The sequence below is a fragment of the Triticum dicoccoides genome, chromosome 3A, assembly GCF_002162155.2.
Source record: "Triticum dicoccoides isolate Atlit2015 ecotype Zavitan chromosome 3A, WEW_v2.0, whole genome shotgun sequence".
Taxonomy (NCBI): domain Eukaryota; kingdom Viridiplantae; phylum Streptophyta; class Magnoliopsida; order Poales; family Poaceae; genus Triticum; species Triticum dicoccoides.
This window is the reverse complement of record NC_041384.1, coordinates 616,973,393-616,996,314: the sequence shown is the minus strand read 5'-3', so window position 1 is coordinate 616,996,314 and position 22,922 is coordinate 616,973,393. Positions and strand designations below refer to the sequence as shown.

Below are 22,922 nucleotides of genomic sequence, written 5' to 3'. Positions count from 1 at the left end.
GGCCCATATTTTAATAAAAGTTCACAAATTTGAAAAATTATGCATGATTTTTAAAAAATTACATGAATTTGAAAAAAAACCTGGATTTGGAAAACTTCATGAATTCTAAAAATTTCCAGAGTTTGAAAAAAGTTCATGGATTTCAAAAAAGGGAAAACAAAAACAAAAAAGGGGGAAAATCCGAATAAAAACAAAGAAAAAGGAAAACCTAGTTTGAAGAAGGTTCTAGAACCTTCCCAAAACCGTTGGGGGAGAAAATCAGAATGGGCCGACCCATAGAGAGGATGGTGAGAAAGGTGGGGATGGGAGGGATATTCTACACATGCGGATAATATAGAATCAAAAAAATGCGGGTGTGGGTGGGTATGCAGCTATACGCGAAATAGGAAACGCCCAGCAAAGCGCCGTGACGTGAGACCTGGCCATATGGGGCGGCACGGCCCGACACACCAATATAAAGGCTTGGCATGCCACGGCCCACGTCGAACCTTTTATAATAGGGTCATGTCGTGCCAGTCCAAAGGCCTCGACTTGAGGATCGGCTGGGACCAACTAGTTAACGAGCGCTCTTTCGCGAGCCTCGCAACAATCAGCGTCACTTGGCGCGTTCTCAGCTATTCTTCACGTGTCGCGTTCTGGACGTTTCCTTTGAATTTTATTTTTTTATTTTTCCGCACGCGTTTTCGGTTTTTTAAACGGTTTTTTTCAGGTTTGTTCGATGTTTTGGTTTTTCCCCGGTCTTTCTTAGTTTTTCGATAAAAAAATATAAAAAAATGCGAAAGAAACGCATTTTCTTTTTTTTCTTTCGTGAAAGTCACGGTTTTTTTCCGCGAGAGGCATACTTGTGCTTTAGCGACAGTCACGGCCGTGCCTTTCGGAAATGAAAAAAAAATGTGTTTTCTGGTTTTTTTTTCTTTCGTGAGAGTCACGGTTTTGCTTCCGCGAGAGGCACTGTTGTGCTTTCGCGAGAGTCACGGCCGTGCCTGTCGGAAAGGGAAAAACAAAACGCATTTTTTGTTTTTTTTTCTTTCGCAAGAGTCACGGTTTTGCTTCCGAGAGAGGCATGGTTGTACTTTCGCGAGAGTCACGGTCATGCCTCTTAGAAAGGGAAAAAATACGCGTTTTTTATTTTTTTCGCGAGAGTCACGGTTTATCTTTCGCAAGAGGCATGGTTGTGCTTTCACGAAAGTCACGGCCGTGCCTCTCGGAAACGAAAAAAACGCGTTTTCAGTTTTTTTTCCTTCCACAAGAGTCACGGTTTTGTTTCCACGAGAGGCATGGGTGTGATTTTGCGAGAGCCACGGGTGTGCCTCTTTCGGAGAGGGAAAAAACCATGCTCCTGGTTCAGTTTTTTCGTCCGACTTTTTTCATGAAAAAAAGTCGTCAAAACCTATGAACATGGGATCTAGTTTTGAATATCTCGACGCGAGGAATCCAATGATGAAAACGGTTTGAGATTTGGACGCACGGTTTAAAAGATAAAGCGTTTTGAATAAACGAATCTACGAAAAAAGGAAAAACTCCCAGGTTGCAACAAGTGGCACGCTGCATGTGTGCCACTTGTCGCGACCTAGGAAAGTGAAGTGTTTTTGCAACGAGTACTCTTTAATTAGTGATTTCGGGATCGGCTTGGCAGATGCCAAAAAAAGGCCGGCACGGTCCGGCATGCCTGTGGACCGGCCTTTGTTCATTTTTTTCGGCCCTTGTGAGCCGTTTCGGCCTTCTAGGCCTTTTGTTTTTTAGGTTTGAAGGCCAAAAAAGCCTTCTGGGCCGACTTGGGCCGCATGCCGCCACGTGCCGAGATGTGTCGTGCCGACCCATGAATAAAAGGGACGTGCCGGGCTGGCCTTAAGGCCTGGCTTCAGGGATCGGCATTCCCTAAACGGCGCCCGTTGTGCCCGCTACAGGCAACCGCGCAAAGGGCGCACACCTCTCCCTCCTTCACGCGTCTTCTTGGGCCGGCCCATCGTTTCTTTTTTTCTGTTGTAAAGAAACAAAAATGCAAATGCGTCGTGTGGAAATCGAACCCACGGCCTCCTCTTCTTTCGCACCATACGCTAACCACCGCACCACCGTTACCTTATGTGTTCAAAACTATCTTCTTCACTCTTTTCTTCTCATGTCTTTTTTTTTTCGTTTTTCTTGTTTATTCGAAAGGGTTTTGTTTGTTTGTTTTTTCTTTTCTTCATTTCAATAAACTACTTTTCAAATTAATGAACTTTTCCAAAATCGATGAACGTTTTTCGAAATCGAAGAACTTTGTTCCAAATTCGATGAACATTTTTTTGAATTGGATGAACATTTTTTTGAATTGGATGAACTTTTTTCCAAACTTGATGAACTTTTTTCAAATTCAATGAACTTTTCTTGAATTCGATGAACTTTTTTCCAAAATCGATGAACTCTTTTTCAAATTCGATGAAGCTTTTTCGAATTTGATGAACTCTTTTCCAAAATCGATGAACTTTTTTCAAATTCGATGAAGTTTTTTTCAAATTCAATGAACTCTTTTCCAAAATTAATGAATGTTTTTCAAATTTGTGAACTAATTTTCAAAATTGATTTTTGTAAACTTTTTAAAAATCGATGAACTTTTCTGCAATTGATAAACTCTTTTTGAGAATTGATGAATTTTTTTTGAAAATTGATAAGCTCTTTTTGAGAATAGATGAAGTTTTTGTTCAAAATCAATGAACTTTTTTCAGATTTTCTGGAAAGTTTTTAAAAATCGATGAACCTTTTCAGATTTTTGTAAACTTTTTGGAAAATTGATGAATTTTTTCGAAAATCTGTGGACTTCCGAGAAAAAAAACACATTTTTGTCAAAAGAAATCACGCTTTTCTAAAATGTTTTCATATAATTTAAATATCTACGCAGCTACTGTTCTTATGTATCGTCGCGCTGCAATGTTTCATATATTTGTAGTAGCTCGAGTGGTCGGCCAACCACTTACTGGAGGTATTGATTGTGAGTTCGATTCCACGTGCAGCGCCACTTATGTCCGAGTTTTCTTTTTTCGCGCTACTACCTGTGTGTTCGTGGGCCTGGCCCATACAAGCAGGCGTGTGTTAGGAGCTCCCTCAGGGATCGGCTTTGTTCCATGGCGTCCCGGCCCTTTTATTCACGTATTGTGCCAGGCCAAAAATCCGTGCCCACGGGCAGCGCCTTAGAAGCACGGTCCATATGGCCAGGTCTGGATATGACTTGACACAAAAATCTGGCAGCAATCTGCGGGCCAAAGAGTAGAACCTGAATGTGTCTGAAGACCCCCATTGGCCATTGGGCTTGGTTGCTTCTTTCAACGAGCCCGCTCCCAAGGTAAAGAAACCCTCACAAGAAAAAGAAAAAAAAAGAGCAGCATAATAACCTTTCAGCATAATTGCCAGTGAATCAAGAGAACAAATGGATGAGCAACAAGAGGGAACAGAAAGAAACCCGAGGAATCTCCAAACAATGCTGTCAATTTGTACAAACAAACGCCATGACCTCAAAAAAGAAAATCTAACTATGAATCTTATTCAAAACCAAGCACAGCCAATTGAAAGACAAAATCCAAAATTAATTTCAATGCAAAACGAAATTCAATGGGACTATTGTACAATGCATATATGCAGTTGCCTGTGGACCCTGGCCACTGTTCTTATTGACCAAAATATACATCCAGTGAAATGAAAAGAAAAAACAATGTCACTTGACATTCCAATCAGAATTATTGCATGACAAGTAAAAGAGACACTTGCCTTCCATTTTGTAGCGCTGCACTATTGTTGCTCCAGGTATAATTGCACCGATAGTTTCTACTGTCATGCTCTCAGAAGGATCAGAACCTCCAGGCTCCAGGAACACATGATCCAGCTTTATGACCATCCTGAGCAGATATTTAATTATTAATAAAGGCATATATATTGACAAGAGATGAAAGATGGGACAACGACAACCAGATAATTAGTTGTAGAGAAAACCAAATCTTGTATTTCAGCGCTGTCCACAAATATTCATATCATACAGAATGCATATCCTGAACTTCAGAATTCTACTGAAAAATGCTAGTCCGTCACTTATAGAAGGCAATGATTTGTTTGAGAATCAGAGTGAATGCATATATTTTTGAGGATCAGAGATCCAGCGAATTTTATGATTTCCAGAGTACAGGTCGGATTGGTACAGACTAGTTGAAACTCAAAACAGCCAATTCAATAGCCCATCCCTCAGTTGAGTAGACCAAAACCTGCTGACTTAAAAAATTCCATGAACCAAGTATACAGATCTTGTTCCCCACAGCAGATGGAAAAGATACACACAGTTGAGTGCTCTCATCACCAATAATCTCCACAGGAGCATTTGCCATCTCTGAAATGGTGAAAGCGGCTTACATCTCTGACCACAATCTCTCGGCCAGTGACCTGGGACATCAACTTGATAGCAACATGGCAGTCATCGCACACACGTAGATTCTTCATTATTCGGATAGAAACTCCTTCAGGTAAACTCAGAAACGCAAATGCTATCGCCAATTTCTCGCTGTGGTGAGTTAAACTAACCTCTTTCTCCTCATCCTCCATATCATGGAACACCATGCTCATGTCTGGTGCATATCCACATTGCCTGATCTTGGCCATCATTTCTTCCAAGTACTCATCGATCTCTCCTTGTCTTGGATGAGATTTATCTCCTGTGCAAAACTGATGCACCTGACCCTTAAGCTCTACCCAGCTGACACCCGGTTCCTTTCTCACGTTCTTCTCCCTCATGTTTTTCCTTAGCTCACTGACATCTCCCCATCTCCTGCTGGTAGCTCGAATATTTGATAGCAGAACATAAGGTGCAGAATCTCGAGGGTCAAACTCAATGACTCGCTCTGCTATCCGCTCGGCCATGTCAAAATTCTTCTGGGTCTTACAAGCAGATAGCAGTGTCTTCCATATGACCCCGTCAGCACGTACAGGCATTGAACAGATAAGGGCCTCTGCTTCATCCAGACAACCTGATCGCCCAAGAAGATCCACGATACAAGTGTAGTGTTTCACACTTGGTTGCAATCCATAAGTCTTGGTCATAAGCTCAAAGAACTCCAAGCCTTCATCTTTAAGACCACTATGGCTGCACGCATATAGCAGGGACAAGAAAGTAACCTCATTAGGTCTTGCCCCTGCATTCATCATCTGTTTAAACAGCTCAACTGCTTTATGTCCTTGCCCATGGAACCCACAAGCTGAGATCATTGCACTGAGAAGAAAAAGATCTGATCCACAATAACCAGAATAAACTCTTTCCGAGTCACCCAAGCATCCACATCGAGAGTACATATGCACAAGGCAAGTAATGACTGGAACAACCTTGTCAACTCCAGCCTTGATAACCTGTGCATGAACTTGCTGACCTTGTGCGAGAGCTGCCAAGTCTGAGCAGCAGGTAATAATACTGACGAATGTGACCACGTCAGCCGCTAGCCCAATACCTCTCATCATGGAGAAATACTCCAATGCTCCCTCAGAATCTCCATGCTGCGCCCTACCAGCGATTGTGGTATTGAATGACACAACTGTAAGAGAAGGAAGAGCTTTGAGAACGGCCTCTCCTTCTGCAAGGCACCCACAGCGCATGTACATGTGAGCCAACGAGTTCCCAACACACATGTCAATGTCCATCCCACACCTGACAACATATGCATGGACCTGGCGCCCAGAGACAAGATCGGAGAGGCCGGCACAGCACCTGAACACGCTCCCAAGGCCAAACTCATCAGGATGCAATCCCTCCCTTCGCATGGCCAGGAAGAACCCCAGGCTATCCTCGTCAAGCCCTGCATTGGTGAGCCCAGCGACCATGGCATTCCAGGTGGCGACATTCCTCGTGGGCATTTCGTCAAACAGCTTCCGAGCGCTTCCAAGGTCGCCGTTCTTGATGTAACCCCCAATCAGAATGTTCCAGGACATGACGTTCGGCTTCGGAATTCTCTCGAACAGGCTGCACGCAGTGGGGAGGTCGCCGAGGTCCGCGTAGGCGAGCATGAGGTTGTTGGTGGTGAAGCGGTCGGCGGCGGCGCCAGAGGTGGCGGCAAAGGCGTGGAGCTGGCGGAGGAGCGGGATGGCGCGGCAGGCCCGGCAGACGTGGGCGAAGAGGGTAGGGTCCGACCAGAGGACGTTCCGGAAGGGGTGGTGGAGGGCATCCTTGAGGCGGCCGCTTGAGCAGAGACGGATGAACTCGCCCTTGGCTTCCGGTGGCCCGGCGGTGAGCGTCTTCACCGCCGGCCTGGCCATGTGCATGTGGCCGTGCGACCGCTCGCGCTACGCCCCCGGAAGCATGGCGAATTTGGGTTTACCGCGACTGGCAATGCAACAAGTCGAACACCTCGACGACATGAACGTGTAGCAATAGGCCTTGGATTTGTATAAAAAACTTTCTTTCAACAATACAAGACATGTCAAAAACACATGAATTACAACAAGGAGCAAAAAAAAATGAATATCCAGCATAAGCTGAAGGCGCACCTGTACGATTGATAAACTGGGCGGCTTGATGCCTGCCTCGGTTCAGCCCCTTCATATATATAATGTACAGGAGAGTTACAGAGTTTGGTATAAATACAATGAGGTTGTAATAAGGAAACTATCTATTTGGTGGGAGTTTAACTTGCACGCCAAGGTTATCATGAGCCGTGGCACAGTAGGTCTCTAACACGCCCCCGCAGTCTGAGCCGGGAACGGCAGTGACGTGAAGACCGGACCAAAAATCGCGGAAGAGAGCTGTAGGTAAACCATTGGTGAAGATGTCCGCAAATTGCAGGGCTGACGGAACATGAAGAACACGAACTGCTCCGAGGGCGACCTTCTCCTGGACAAAATGAATGTCTAACTCGATATGTTTCGTGCAACGATGTTGTACCGGGTTAGCTGACAAGTATACCGCACTTACGTTGTCGCAATATACGATAGTAGCAGTCGAGATGGGCCTGTGAAGCTCCTGTAATAACTGACGAACCCGGCAAGACCTGCAAAGGCCGCAGCAACAGCTCTGTACTCGGCCTCTGCGCTAGATCGAGAGACTGCCGTCTGTCGTCGGGCGGACCAGGAGACGAGATTATCTCCAAGATACATGCAAAATCCCGAAGTGGAGCGACGTGTATCCGGGCATCTAGCCCAATCGGCATCTGAGTAGGCGGTAAGAGAATGTGTAGCAGTGCGGTGTAAAGAGAGACCATGATCCCATTAAGGTAGCGAAGGATGCGTTTAATGAGAGAAAAGTGAGGTTCACGAGGATCATGCATATGAAGACAGACTTGCTGGACAGCGTAAGCAATGTCTGGGCGAGTGAGAGTAGCATATTGGAGTGCACCGGCAAGGCTACGATAGAGAGAGGGATCCGAGACCGGAGGACCGGTAGAGGAAGGAAGTTTGGCGTTAGTATCAATAGGGGTAGTAACTGAGTGATAGTCACGCATGCCAGCACAAGATAAGACGTCAAGGATATATTGCCGTTGAGAGAGATGAAGACCAGAAGCCGAACGAGTAGCTGAAATACCGAGAAAGTGATGAATGGGACCAAGGTCCTTCATGGCAATCTCACGAGCCATGGAATTGATGATGGTAGTGAGGAAAGATAAGGAGGATGCGGTGAGAACAATATCATCAACATAGAGAAGAAGATAGGCCGTGGAAGGACCTTGATGAAAGATGAAAAGAGAAGCATCGGATTTTGATTCGATGAACCCGATGGAACGAGCGAAGGATGCAAAGCGTTGGAACCAGGCACGGGGCGCCTGTTTGAGCCCATATAAGGATTTGAGGAGACGACAAACGTGAGTGGGATGACGAGAATCAATGAAACCAGATGGTTGCTGGCTATAGACTACCTCATCAAGATGACCATGAAGGAAGGCATTTTTTACATCAAGTTGGTGGATAGGTCAAGACTGTGAGATGGCTAGAGAAAGAACAATACGAATAGTGGCCGGTTTGACAACAGAGCTAAATGTTTCATCAAAATCAACCCCTGTTTGTTGAGAGAAGCCACGAACAACCCAACGAGCTTTGTGACGTGAGAGAGAGCCATCGACATTATATTTATGACGGAAGATCCACTTTCCACTCACTATATTTGCGCCAGATGGAGGAGGAACCAAGACCCATGTTTTATTTAGTGTAAGAGCATCAAACTCCTCCTGCATGGCTTGGCGCCAATTGGAGTCCCGAAGGGTTATGAGATAGTTATGAGGAAGAGGGGAAGAGGCTAGGGTCGAAAGGTTGAGGCGATCAATGGGTGGTGGAAGACGACCGGTAGTGGCACGTGTGTGATGAAGAGGTGCAGGAGGTGGTGCCGGCGGAGCCGGGGACGAATATGTGGTAGGCGGGGTGGCCGGAGTGGCAGGGGCAGTAGCTGGCTTGGCAGGAGGGGTAGCCGACGTGAGTGGTGTAGGTGGCGTGGAGGGGGAGGGAGGGTCCAGCGTGGGAGAGTGGGGACTAGGGGGTGCATGCATCGTGGGTATGGTTGTAGTACGTGCATGCATCATGGGTATGGTTGTAGTACGTGCATGCATATCAGATGCAGATGGAGAAGAAGTATGTATAATGGGTGGATCAAAAATTTCAGTGCAACGGGGTGGAGTAGGGGATGGTGATGGTTCATATGGAAAAGTGGATTCGTCGAAAACGACATGGCGAGAAATAATGATACGACGGGTGGTGAGATCAAGACATCGATAACCTTTGTGTCGAGGGGGATACCCAAGGAAGACACATTTTGTGGAACGTGGAGAGAGTTTGTTAGCGGATGTAGAGGTGGTATTTGGATAACATAGGCAACCAAAGACACAGAGGTTTTTGTATGGTGGTGTAGTACCTAAGAGTAAAGTATATGGGGTGAAGAAAATTGGTAGACGAAGTGGGACGAATATTGATGAGGAAGGTGGCAGTGTGAAGAGCTTTGGCCCAAAAAGATGGTGGGAGAGAGGCTTGGATGAGAAGGGTTGAAAGATCGTGGATGTCGCCTAGAGGGAGGGTGAGTAGGCGCCTTAAAATAATTACGGTTTTAGCCTTGAACAAATGCGGAATAAACCTAGCGGTTAATTTGACAAGCACAAAACCTACAACAACTAGGCTCACCTATGTGCACCAACAACTTATGCTAAGCAAGATAAACAACTAAGTGATAGCAAGATATATGACAAGAAACAATATGGCTATCACAAAGTAAAGCGCATAAGTAAAGGGCTCGGGTAAGAGATAACCGAGGCACGTGAAGACGATGATGTATCCGAAGTTCACAACCTTGCGGATGCTAATCTCTGTTTGGAGCGGTGTGGAGGCACAATGCTCCCCAAGAAGCCACTAGGGCCACCGTAATCTCCTCACGCCCTCGCACAATGCAAGATGCTGTGATTCCACTAAGGGACCCTTGAGGGCGGTCACCGAACCCATACAAATGGCAACCCTTGGGGGCGGTCGCCGAACCCGTACACTTTGGCAACCCTTGGGGGCGGTCACCGGTACCCGTCAAATTGCTCGGGGCGATCTCCACAACCTAATTGGAGACCCCGATGCTTACCCGGAGCTTTACACCACAATGATTGAGCTCCGAACATCAGAAAGGTTGGGGTTCACTCCCCAATGACACCATGAAACTTCACCACAATAAATATGGCTCCGAGGTGACCTCAACCGTCTAGGTCGCCCAAGCACCCAAGAGGAACAAGATCAAGGGTACCAAGCACCCAAGATTAATAAGCTTCTCAACTAGTAACTTCCACGTATCACCATGGAGAACTCAAACCGATGCACCAAATGCAATGGCAAGGGCATACGGAGTGCCCAAGTCCTTCTCTCTCAAATCCCACCGAAGCAACTAATGCTAGGGAAGAAAATGAGATGAAGAACAAGAAAGAGAACACCAAGAACTCCAAGATCTAGATCCAAAGGGTTCCCTTCACATAGAGGAGAAAGTGATTGGTGGAAATGTGGATCTAGATCTCCTCTCTCTTTTCCCTCAAAAACTAGCAAGAATCCATGGAGGGATTGAGAGTTAGCAAGCTCAAAGAAGGTCAACAATGGGGGAAGAACGCGAGCTAAAGAGATCAGGTTCAATGGGGAAGAAGACCCCCTTTTATAGGTGGGGAAAAATCCAACCGTTATGCTCACAGCCCGCACAGAGCGGTACTACCGCTCCAAGGAGCGGTACTACCGCTAGGGCGGAAGAACCCCTTTGAAAAACAACAGCGAGGAGGCAAAAGGCCAGTAGAACCGCCAGAGCGGTATTACCACTCTACCTCACGGTACTACCGCTAGGGATAGCGGTACTACCGCAAATGGTAGCGGTACTACTGCTTGCGAGCAGTACAAAAAAAATACTTCCGTGCCTACTTCCGCTGAGCAAAACACGAGATTTTGGTCCGGAGCGGTATTACCGCTCAGGAGCCGTGGTAGTACAGCTCGGGAGCGGTACTACCGCTCAGGAGCCGCGGTAGTACCTCTCTAGAGCAGTAGTAAAAAATTACTCCGCTCTAGCCGCGGTAGTACCGCTGCAGCCTTTACCAAAACAGCCACAACTTCTGCAAACGGACTCTGAATTCAACGAAACCAAATTTGTTGGAAAGCTAACGACATGGGCTAACACAATCTTGATAGAAATATCAATAAGAGGCAAATGAGAAAAGGCCCAAAAGAAAATGGTGAGAACCCTTTCTAGGAAAAGACCTGTAAAACCTCCAACACCGAAAACATCATAGAAGATGCATGCGAACTCCGTTTTCGATGAACTCAAGCTTGTCATCAAGATGACCATAAGCTCTAAGACTCACAAAGATAACCAACCAAGAACCAAGAAATATGATGCAAGGATGCAATGGTTTGAGCTCTCTACGAATGATACGATCAAGCTACTCATCGAGAGCCCCCCTTGATAGTACGGCAATCGATCCTATCCCAACTACCATCATGAGACTGGTAAAATAGAAAACCTATCAAGGGTAAACCTTTTCCTTGCACATGATCCACTTGAGCTAGATGATGACGATCTTGACTCCCTCAAGTTGGACCACCTTTCTTGATTGCGTTGGCTCGATGAAGACTAGTTGATTGCTCCCCCATACTTCACTATGTGTGAGCCACTCTTCCGCACATCTTCACAAGTCCATTGTCACCACAATGGATGGCAAGCTTCAAGCATTTGATCTCTTCGTGATGCTTCACTTGAATTTGCACACCGCAACCTAACCCCACAAAGAACTCTCACGAAGACCATGGGTTAGTACACAAAGCGTAATGGACAATGCTTACCATACCATGGGATCACTTGATCCCTCTGTACATCTTGTACGCTTTGTGTGTTGATCAACTTGATTCACTCTTGACTTGGTCTTGAGCAACCTTGATTCTTTCCAACTCTCTTCATTTGGATGATGTCTTGAAGGTAAACATGAATGATCAAACAATCTTCTTCTTCAAGACACGCTTGCAATAAGCTCAACTCTCAAATGACCAATCTTTGGATAATTCCTTGAATAGCACCTTGGTCGACACAAACTCTCCTTGAAACCAACACATGTACTCCAAGAAAAGCCTATGGACAAAACCTTCAAATATAACTCAAGGCAACCATTAGTCCATAGAGATTGTCATCAATTACCAAAACCAAACATGGGGGCACTGCATGTTCTTTCAATCTCCCCCATTTTGGTAATTGATGACAATCACTTTCAAGAGAGTTTATATAAGGAATTATGCATCACCATGTAATGCAACAACCAATGATGCATGCGTATGAGATGCAAATGCTTAGGAACAAAACCAAAGTAAGGAGAAAACTCTAAAGACTTCTCCACAAAACTCTCTGAAACCTCCACAAAACTCTCTGAAACTTCTCCCCCATTGGCATCGATTGCCAAACTGGGCGAAAAGCTTAGAAGGCCACTATAGATTGAGTTCCTCCATAAGTTGTGTATTTCTCAACAAGAGAGTGGAATGAAATACACATATCCAACGGTAAATACTTGGAGGAAGACAAACTATATTGAGGCCCAAAGATTGCAAAAGAAAGATATGCCACAAAGACATAACAAAGAGAGAAACAAGGAATCAAGCAATCAAAAGATACCAATTGAAGCAAGAATTCAATGGATATCAATTAAACCAACTAGACCAAAGATCCTATGAGCCACAAGAGTAAAGATATTATGATATGAGTAGAGGAGTGTTCTAAAGAAACTAGAGAAGCTCCCATTGATTTGTGCACATCAAGAATTTTTGTATTAGGATACAAAGTGCACAAAATAGGATCATAGCTCCCCCAAAATCAATAGAAACTAACAACAAGTGCAAGTGGACAAGAAGGAACCAAAGCCTAGCACTTGCAACAAACAAATGGTTGAGCGACAAGTAAAAGAGGCAACTTAAGAATGGGCTCAACCAAAATGATGTGTGTGAGTCAAGGCAACGCACTTGAGAAGACTAAAGTACGGATGAGCATTAAGCATCAACAAAGTCTTGAAAGAATGATGCACACAGTTCAAGGCCTATCATTCCCACACACAACTAGCAAATGGGTTCACAAGCTTACTAATAAGCATATAAAGAACATATGCTTGTGACAACCCGTGGTGAAGATAGAAGAAGAAAGTCTCATCAAGACGAGGGATACTAATTAAGATGGCAAAAGTCTCGTAAAGATAAGCACGAGGAAAATAATATTCACCACACAAGAGTGCATCAAGATACAACGATAGAAGACACGCACTCAAGGCAAAAGCTTTCACGGAGCCACCAAAGAAATAACATAAGAAAGACAAGGTGGACGTGAAAGAAAGGATATCAACTAGAGATGTAATTTCTCTCAAGTGTATAAGGTTCTAGGTAGACGAAATCATGATGATATATATCTACAAAGAAGGATGTACACCCAAAATAGTTACAACATGAAGGAACAAGATATCCAAAAGGAAGTCATACATATACCAATAAGATATTTGCTTGAGAGCATAACACATGGCTAGATATGGTCTTATTGTATATAAATGAATTTCAACCACACGAACATCAAAGACATCACAACTAGCAACAAGACATCATTGTTGGGATGCTTTGAGAAAGGAAACAAGTATCACAAGGAAGAATGGATAACATGCCATGATACAACCTACACAAGGTTGGTGCAAGAAATGTGTGCATGAAGTATATGAAGATACTTGTTACCGAGATAACATTGGAAGGATGTAGTAGATACTAATTGAAGGTACAAAGTAGTTCATTGATCATCCTAGCTTGACTCCAATAAGCACATGGTGACAACACCTTCCTTGTGAGTGAGCCGAGCATCCAATGCATCTCCACTTGTTCCTAGAACAACAACACAAACAAAATGGTACCCAAACTCATTGGGACCAAAGAGTTAGAGAACCAACGACACATAGGACAAACTCCACATAAATATGTGCATATAGATACGAAAATGAATTTCATGCACATCTCATCCAATTTGAGACTTGGTGGAGTTTCCCTTATATATTGGGTCAAAGAAAGAAAGCATGCCAAAGATACTACACGAAGTTAATATGCATGCCCAAGACTTTCAAGAACCGATACCAAATGATAAAGAAATACCAAGTGAAGAAAAGATACCAAATGAATAAATCATCACTTGGAGGATATCAATAAAAGATACATCAAGGAATGAGATATCCATTGATACCCACTAAATAAAAGATATCAAACCCCCCAAAGAGAGGATGGTTCCAAATAAACCAAGCTCTCTACAAAGTTTCATGATGGCACAAAGTACCCAAAAGAAATGACTCGCCTTCCACCGACACACACTTGATAAGGATCAGAAGATGAGTGTTTTATCGAAAATAGGATAGCTCCCCCAAGACTAGTGCATTAGAGAGAAATTGCATTTGAATACAAAATGCACAAGGTGGGATCACCACTTTCACTATATCTAGAAAACACTAGACAAGATCAAGAAATAAACAAGATCCACAAGTGGTATGGAAGACAAAGGGAGTTGATACAATCCTTGGCAAGAGAAAAGGCAAATAAAAAGTAAAAGCCAATGTAAAGATGATCAATAAATTCTACCACAAAAGTGAGTACCAATTGTCAAAAGACAAGAAGTAAAAGGAAATAATTCCCGGTGGTAGATAGCAAGGATATCCGACATCATCTTCACACCAAACAAAAAGCAAATTGCAACTTGTAGAGCTAACATGCCACCTAGGAACAAGATAATTTACAATATCAACTCTAGATGACAATATCTCAAATGTACACATTTTCTAGGCTAGTAATATACACATAGCATATTACTCCCCCATAATGTGATACCGATTAAAGATAGACAAGAGGCAATTAAAGGATCCAACAAGAGATAATTAATGGACTATTTAGAATTTGAATTTCTCATGAGAAGACATACCACATAGCGACTAGATATCTTATAATATCAATACTAGATGGTATTCCTCATGTACACATATTTATAGGATTGTGAGGTGCACAAAGCACATCACTCCCCCACAATGGGATATTCCATTAATCTCTCACAAGAGCCAACCAAGATATGACCAAGATGCACAAAGGCTCAACGAACGACACACATGTACATGATGGGCAAACCAACACACACATACTTGATTGCTCAAGATAATCAAGTTGGAAGCACAACATATACAAACACATGCAAGGAACGAAACCAAACATGCAAAGGGGCAAGTAACTAACAATGTAGACACTTTAAGCATGAGTTACCGCAAGGAGGAACATTGGATACAAGATAGAAACTTGATAATCCGAATGACTTGGCTCGAGACAATAAGAATTATGAAGTCCCCTTAATTCTTCATAATGTAGCCAAGTCTCCAATGACCTCTAATATCACCTATTGATCAAGTTGGAGCTTGTTGGTCCCCAACCAAGTTGGGTCCTAAGAGGTTAGTCACAATAGGCTTGGCTACCCAAATGGTTCTTTTCTTGACACCACTTTGAGCACCAACAAATTTGGCAAACACATTGCCCACATTATCCTTCCCAAGAGAATAGATATCATCAATAATAATTGGGTTGGATAAGTTACCACTAGTGCATGAAGAGGCGAGATGGCCTTTCTCGCGACATAGGTAGCAACGTCTACTCTTCACTTTCTTCTCACTTGATTTATCAACTTGAGAAGCAAAAGCTTGAGTCTTCTTGGGAAGAGGCTTTTCTTCAACTTGAGGTTGAGCATGAGAATGAACTTGTGGCCGCTTCCCTTGTTGCTTGTCACTAATGGGTTTGTTCTTCAATGGGCGAGATCTAACATGATGCCCTGCAATTTTGCACTTGAAGCAAATAATCTTGGCCGAATTCTTGACTTGTTCTTGGCCCTTCTTCTTGATCATCTTGGACTTATTCTTCTTATTGGAGTTGAATCCAAGTCCACCTTTGTCATTGGGGGATTTTTGCACACTCAAGATATTGTTGAGTGTGTATTTCCCTTCATGACTCTTTTCCAAGTCTTTCTTCAAAGAAGTGACTTGGGCCTTGAGCTCTTTGATTTCCTCTACATGGTTAGTCTCAACACAAGTACTAGAGGAAGTATAAGCTTCATCGTTAGAGCAAGGTAAGGAAAGCAATTCATCACAAGATGTACCAACATTGTGAGTAGATGAATTACAAGGACTAGCACATGGCAATATAGCATTTTGACTAGAAGTAGTGCTAGTATCCACATGAGGTTCACTAGATGTTACCTTAGAAATCATGGCCTCATGAGCTATCTTTAGCTCATTATGGGATACTAGAAGATCATCATGAGAGTTTGAGAGCTTTTCATGATTTTCTTCCAATTTCCCATAATTGCTAGATAGCAACTCAAGTTGAGCCCGAAGCTCAACATTCTCCTTCAAAATGGATGCTTCACAAGTAATAGAGTTAGTAGCACAAGCATCATCATTAGCAACAAGAGGAGAAGACAACTTGGCAAGCTCTTTTGAATATGAAGCTTTAAGTTGTGCATGAGACTCGGTGAGTTTGATGAGCTCACTCTTAATGACCCTTGAGCCATTTTCGAGGTGCTCAAAGTCCTGAAGGAGTTTAGCATGCACAACTTCAAGCTTATCATTTTTAGTTTCAAAAACATTGGCCACCTCAATAGCTCTATCATGAGATTCCTTCACTCTAGATAATTCTAGAGCAAAAGTCTCCTCAAGAGATTCATTGGTGGTTTGTTCAAGTTCGAGAGCTTGGGAGAGGTCCGCAATCTCATTAGCGTAATCACGCTCATGACCTTCCATTTTATCAATGGTTACATCATGCTCCTCAAGACGAGATTCCAACTCATCAATATATTTCTTGCCCTCAATAGCAATAGACATAATTTCCATGAAGTTGGAACGAGCAATTTTATTCTTAAGAAGAGCTTTAAAAATCATTTCCCCCTTAATTTTTAAGGAGGCAACATCATCATTCTCTTCATCATAATCAACATCATCATCACTCTTGCCATCATCAATATCATCACAAGATATATTAGGATTCAAAGTGGGAGATACCTTTGAAGCCTTGGCCATAAGGCAAAATGCAATAGATGATGATGTAGGATCCCTTGAAGCACCATCCAAGACCACATCTTGTTCCATGGAGTGTTGGGTTTCCTCTACATTGTTAGCACAACAACTCGAGGAAATACATGCATTTTTATCATGGCAACAAGATATAGCAAGCATATCATCATGAGATTTAGTCAAGCAATTTTTACATGATATGGAAGGACTATCAACACAAGCATGTGAAACATGTATGGTGCTCGAAGTGTTAAAGTCCAAATAAGATGCATTGCACTAAGATAGTGATGAAGTATCATCCACAATAAGCATACTATCATCATTGCAATGACCAACACTACTCACCATATCATTACCTTGTGGCAAACCACATGTAGGTGAAGTAGAAGAAGCTGAGAAGACTATACGACCGGAGGTGGACGGAGAACAATCAACCCCACAAATCTTGGACACACCATATTTATCTTGAAGCTTCGTCCACAACTCATGAGCATCCCGGAACGGCATGAGTTGAAATATAACTACATTGCTCAAAGCATGAAAAAGCACATTAGAAGCTTGAGCATTGAGATAAGAGTTTTTCTCATCCTCTAAAGATAATCTTTGGGGATCCTTTGGAGGAGAAAAACCCATATCTATAATTCACTCTAAATTTGGGTCCATGACCCTAAAGAGATTAAGCATGCGAATTACCCAAATATTAAAATTTCTGCCATCAAAAATAAGAGTGTCAGAGAATCCTAAACCCCTAGTCGACATCCTTACTCTCTAGGCGGTTAAGCCCTATAAAGAGAGACGAGGCTCTGATACCAATTGAAAGATCGTGGATGTCGCCTAGAGGGGGTGAATAGGCGCTTTAAAATAATTATGGTTTAGGCTTGAACAAATGTGGAATAAACCTAGCGGTTAATTTGACAAGCACAAAACCTACAACAACTAGGCTCACCTATGTGCACCAAAAACTTATGCTAAGCAAGATAAACAACTAAGTGATAGCAAGATATATGACAAGAAACAATATGGCTATCACAAAGTAAAGTGCATAAGTAAAGGGCTCGGGTAAGAGATAACCGAGCCACGTGGAGACGATGATGTATCCCGAAGTTCACACCCTTGCGGATGCTAATCTCCGTTTGGAGCGGTGTGGAGGCACAATGCTCCCCAAGAAGCCACTAGGGCCACCGCAATCTCTTCACGCCCTCGCACAATGCAAGATGTCGTGATTCCACTAAGGGACCCTTGAGGGCGGTCACCGAACCCATACAAATGGCAACCCTTGGGGGCGGTCACCGAACCCGTACACTTTGGCAACCCTTGGGGGCGGTCATCGGTACCTGTCAAATTGCTCGGGGCGATCTCCACAACCTAATTGGAGACCCCGACGCTTGACCGGATCTTTACACCACAATGATTGAGCTCCGAACACCAGAAAGGTTGGGGTTCACTCCCTAGCGACACCACGAAACTTCACCACAATGGAATATGGCTCCGAGGTGACCTCAACCGTCTAGGGCGCCCAAGCACCTAAGAGGAACAAGCTCAAGGGTACCAAGCACCTAAGAGTAATAAGCTTCTCAACTTGTAACTTCCACGTATCACCATGGAGAACTCAAACCGATGCACCAAATGCAATGGCAAGGGAACACGGAGTGCCCAAGTCCTTATCTCTCAAATCCCACCGAAGAAACTAATGCTAGGGAAGAAAATGAGAGGAAGAACAAGAAAGAGAACACCAAGAACTCCAAGATCTAGATCCAAGGGGTTCCCTTCACATAGAGGAGAAAGTGATTGGTGGAAATGTGGATCTAGATCTCTTCTCTCTTTTCCCTCAAAAACTAGCAAGAATCCATGGAGGGATTGAGAGTTAGCAAGCTCGAAGAAGGTCAACAATGGGGGAAGAACACGAGCTAAAGAGATCAGGTTCAATGGGGAAGAAGACCCCCTTTTATAGGTGGGAAAAAAGTCCAACCGTTATGCTCACAGCCCGCACAGAGTGGTACTACCGCTAGGGCGGAAGAACCCCTTTGAAAAACAACAGTGAGGAGGCAAAAGGCCAGTAGAACCGCCGGAGCGGTACTACCGCTCGACCTCACGGTACTACCGCTAGGGATAGCGGTACTACCGCAAATGGTAGCGGTACTACTGCTTGTGAGCGGTGCAAAAAAATACTTCCGTGCCTACTTCCGCTGAGCAAAACACGAGATTTTGGTCCGGAGCGGTACTACCGCTCAGGAGCCGCGGTAGTACAGCTCGGGAGCGATACTACCGCTCAGGAGCCGCGGTAGTACCGCTCTGGAGTGTTAGTAAAAAATTACATCCGCTCTAGCCGCGGTAGTACCCTGCAGCCTTTACCAAAACAGCCACAACTTCTGCAAACGGACTCTGAATTCAACGAAACCAAGTTTGTTGGAAAGCTAACGACATGGGCTAAGACAATCTTTATAGAAATATCAATAAGAAGCAAATGAGAAAAGTCCCAAAATAAAATGGTGAGAACCCTTCCTTGGAAAAGACCGGTAAAACCTCCAACACTGAAAACATCATAGAAGATGTATGCGAACTCAGTTTTCGATGAACTCAAGCTTGTCATCAAGATGACCATAAGCTCTAAGACTCACTGTCGTGGTTCTAACTTTGACAGTGAGGTAGGGGGGTACGTATGGAGAGGCTGGATCTCAGCTATGGAGAAGTTGTAAATACACCAGGATGTATGAGTTCAGGCCCTTTGCGGAGGAAGTAACAGCCCTACATCTCGGTGCCCGGAGGCGGTCGATTGGATTATGTGTGTATGAATTACAGGGGTGCCAACCCCTGCTACCGAGGAGGGGGGTGGCTTATATAGAGTTCGCTAGACCCCTCCGGTCCTCAGTAATGCAGGGTTAAAATACATTAAGACTGGGCGTTACTGGTAACGTCCCTATTAAAGTGCTATGATGACCATAAGGACTACTTAATGGCCGACCGTTTGCTTGCGGAGTGACTTTAGATCTCCTGTCAGTCGAGTGGTTGGCTTCGTAGTCGAGTGGTAGCTTCCTGGTCGAGTGTCTTGAATCCGTGGAGTGGGATACCTTCAAGTCGATTGAAAGGTGACTTCTTCCAGGGATGTCCTTGGGTAGGGCTCTTAGGACCGGTCCATGCCCCTACCCTAGGTACATAGCTTCATCATTAGCCCCCGAATGGATCGAGGTTCGAGTGGGGAAGGAGTTGGGGGTCCTCCCGACTGGTTCTTAGCGTTATACGAATGTCTTGTACTGGATCAATCGTCACGGATGACGTTGTCAACTTCTTTCGGTCACCTTGATCCATTCTTGGTCTCTCTCGAGTGAATTACCTTACTTGGGGAATACCGAGTGCCGGCACGAGCGGGCTCTTCAGTTTGATGAGTTGTTCTGCAGCCCGCGATTTTGCGGGATTCGAATTTCGGGAAGCGAGCGAGACGGGGGCGACCGAAGTAATCGGATGGGATAGGATGGAAGCTCCTCGATCTCTGTGCCACCTTTTTTGCCACGTACCGCGCGCGTGCCTGTTGCGGGATTTGACGGGATCGCCTGGGCCTACCGGTCAGCCACTCGGAAGTGGCTCCTTATAAGTTGCCGGCTCGGGGCTCCCCAACAGTGTGCTCTCGCCTTTCCTTCTCCCCCCGCAAGGTCCTCCGCCACCTCCGCTCTCACCCTAGCGCCGTAGGTCCGTTCGAGCCTCGCCGGCGATGATGGTGAAGGACAAGACGTCGACTTTGGAGCGCGCGAAGAAGGCGGCGGTGCAGGGGTAGGGGAAGAAGTCTGCTCGGGGCGAATCTTCCTCGAGGACTGCTCTGCCCAGGGATTGGATCCAGGGCGACTGGATGCCCTCGGTGATTCGGCAGGAAGATCTTAATGACATGGTCGAGGGGGGAGTCATTCCCCACGAAGCTGCGCGTCTCCCGGGGGGAGAAGTTGAACCCCAACCTCGCGACGGTGAGTGTGTCCTCCTCGCCACCCATATCGATCGTGGATTTTCTCTACCTCCTCATCCTTTTTTCCGGAGCTTTTTGAACTTCTTCAGAGCACAGCTCCACCATTTCACTCCCAATTCCATCGTGTATCTTGCGGCTTTCGTTTCCTTGTGCGAAAGTTTCTTGGGTTGCCGCCCTCATTGGGGACTCTTTAAACACATCTTCACTTGCCATTCCCAATCGGTAAAGAAAGCCAAGTCGAGTGACGAACGGACGCAAGTGATCCAGCTATGCGGGGGCCTGGCGATCCAGATGAGGGGTAAAAGTTCTTTTCCATCTATCACTTTTCCCGAGTCGGTCCGTGGTGAAGGAAATATGCCCTAGAGGCAATAATAAAGTTATTATTTATTTCCTTATAATCATGATAAATGTTTATTATTCATGCTAGAATTGTATTAACCGGAAACATAATACATGTGTGAGTACATAGACAAATAAAGTGTCACTAGTATGCCTCTACTTGACTAGCTCGTTAATCAAAGATGGTTATGTTTCCTAACCATGAACAATGAGTTGTTATTTGATTAACGGGATCACATCATTAAGAGAATGATCTGATTGACATGACCCATTCCATTAGCTTAGCACCCAATCGTTTAGTATGTTGCTATTGCTTTCTTCATGACTTATACATGTTCCTATAACTATGAGATTATGCAACTCCCGTTTACCGGAGGAACACTTTGGGTACTACCAAACGTCACAACGTAACTGGGTGATTATAAAGGAGTACTACAGGTGTCTCCAAAAGTACATGTTGGGTTGGCGTATTTCGAGATTAGGTTTTGTCACTCTGATTGTCGGAGAGGTATCTCTGGGCCCTCTCGGTAATACACATAATATAAGCCTTGCAAGCATTGCAACTAATGAGTTAGTTGCGGGATGATGTATTACAGAATGAGTAAAGAGACTTGCCGGTAACGAGATTGAACTAGGTATAGGATACCGACGATCGAATCTCGGGCAAGTAACATACCGATGACAAAGGGAACAACGTATGTTGTTATGCGGTCTGACCGATAAAGATCTTCGTAGAATATGTAGGAGCCAATATGGGCATCCAGGTCCCGCTACTGGTTATTGACCGGAGACGTGTCTCGGTCATGTCTACATTGTTCTCGAACCCGTAGGGTCCGCACGCTTAAGGTTACGATGCCAGTTATATTATGAGTTTATGCATTTTGATGTACCGAAGGTTGTTCGGAGTCTCGGATGTGATCACGGACATGACGAGGAGTCTCGAAATGGTCGAGACGTAAAGATTGATATATTGGAAGCCTATGTTTGGATATCGGAAGTGTTCTGGGTGAAATCGGGATTTTACCGGATTACCGGGGAGGTTACCGGAACCCCCCGGGAGCTATATGGGCCTTAGTGGGCTTTAGTGGAAAGGAGAAAAGGGCAGCCCAAGGTGGCTGTGCGCCTCCCCCTTCCCCTAGTCCTATTAGGACTAGGAGAGGTGGCCGGCCCCCTCTCTCTCTTTCCCCCCTCAAGGAATCCTATTCCAACTAGGATTGGGGGGGAATCCTACTCCCAGAGGGAGTAGGACTCTCCTGGCGCGCCCTCCCTTGGCCGGCCAGCCTCCCCCCTCTAGTCCTTTATATACAGAGGCAGGGCACCCCAAAGTACACACAAGTTGATCCACGTGATCTATTCCTTAGCCGTGTGCGGCGCCCCCAACCACCATAATCCTCGATAATACTGCAGCGCAGTTTAGGCGAAGCCCTGCTGCTGTAGTACATCAAGATCGTCACCACGCCGTCATGCTGACGGAACTCTTCCCCGTCACTTTGCTGGATCGGAGTCCGGGGATCGTCATCGAGCTGAACGTGTGCTCGAACTCGGAGGTGCCGTAGTTTCGGTGCTTGATCGGTAGGATCGTGAAGACGTACGACTACTTCCTCTACGTTGCGTCAATGCTTCCGCAGTCGGTCTGCGTGGGTACGTAGACAACACTCTCCCATCTCGTTGCTATGCATCACATGATCTTGCGTGTGCGTAGGAATTTTTTTGAAATTACTACGAAACCCAACAGTGGCATCCGAGCCTAGGTTATTTATGTTGATGTTATATGCACGAGTAGAACACAAGTGAGTTGTGGGCGATATAAGTCATACTGCCTACCAGCATGTCATACTTTGGTTCGGCGGCATTGTTGGACGAGACGACCTGGACCAACATTACGCGTACGCTTATGCGAGACCGGTTCCCCTGACGTGCTTTGCACATAGGTGGCTTGCGGGCGATTGTCTCTCCAACTTTAGTTGAACCAAGTGTGGCTACGCCCGGTCCTTGCGAAGGTTAAAACAGAGTCTATTTGACAAACTATCATTGTGGTTTTGATGCGTAGGTGAGATTGGTTCTTGCTTAAGCCCGTAGCAGCCACGTAAAACTTGCAACAA

At 44.9% G+C, this 22,922-nt stretch overlaps 1 protein-coding gene across 1 annotated transcript; it reads right to left on the bottom strand.

Moving 5' to 3' along the window:
* Positions 1-3,574: 3,574 nt before the first annotated feature.
* On the bottom strand, positions 3,575-6,503 carry LOC119269620 (pentatricopeptide repeat-containing protein At2g41080-like). The gene is made up of 2 exons (XM_037551492.1): positions 3,940-6,503; positions 3,575-3,869 (listed from the first exon to the last, which is right to left on the bottom strand). Exon 1 carries the CDS (start codon positions 6,265-6,267, stop codon positions 4,318-4,320), a length of 1,950 nt encoding a protein of 649 aa, XP_037407389.1. The 5' UTR covers positions 6,268-6,503; the 3' UTR covers positions 3,575-3,869; positions 3,940-4,317.
* Positions 6,504-22,922: the final 16,419 nt, after the last annotated feature.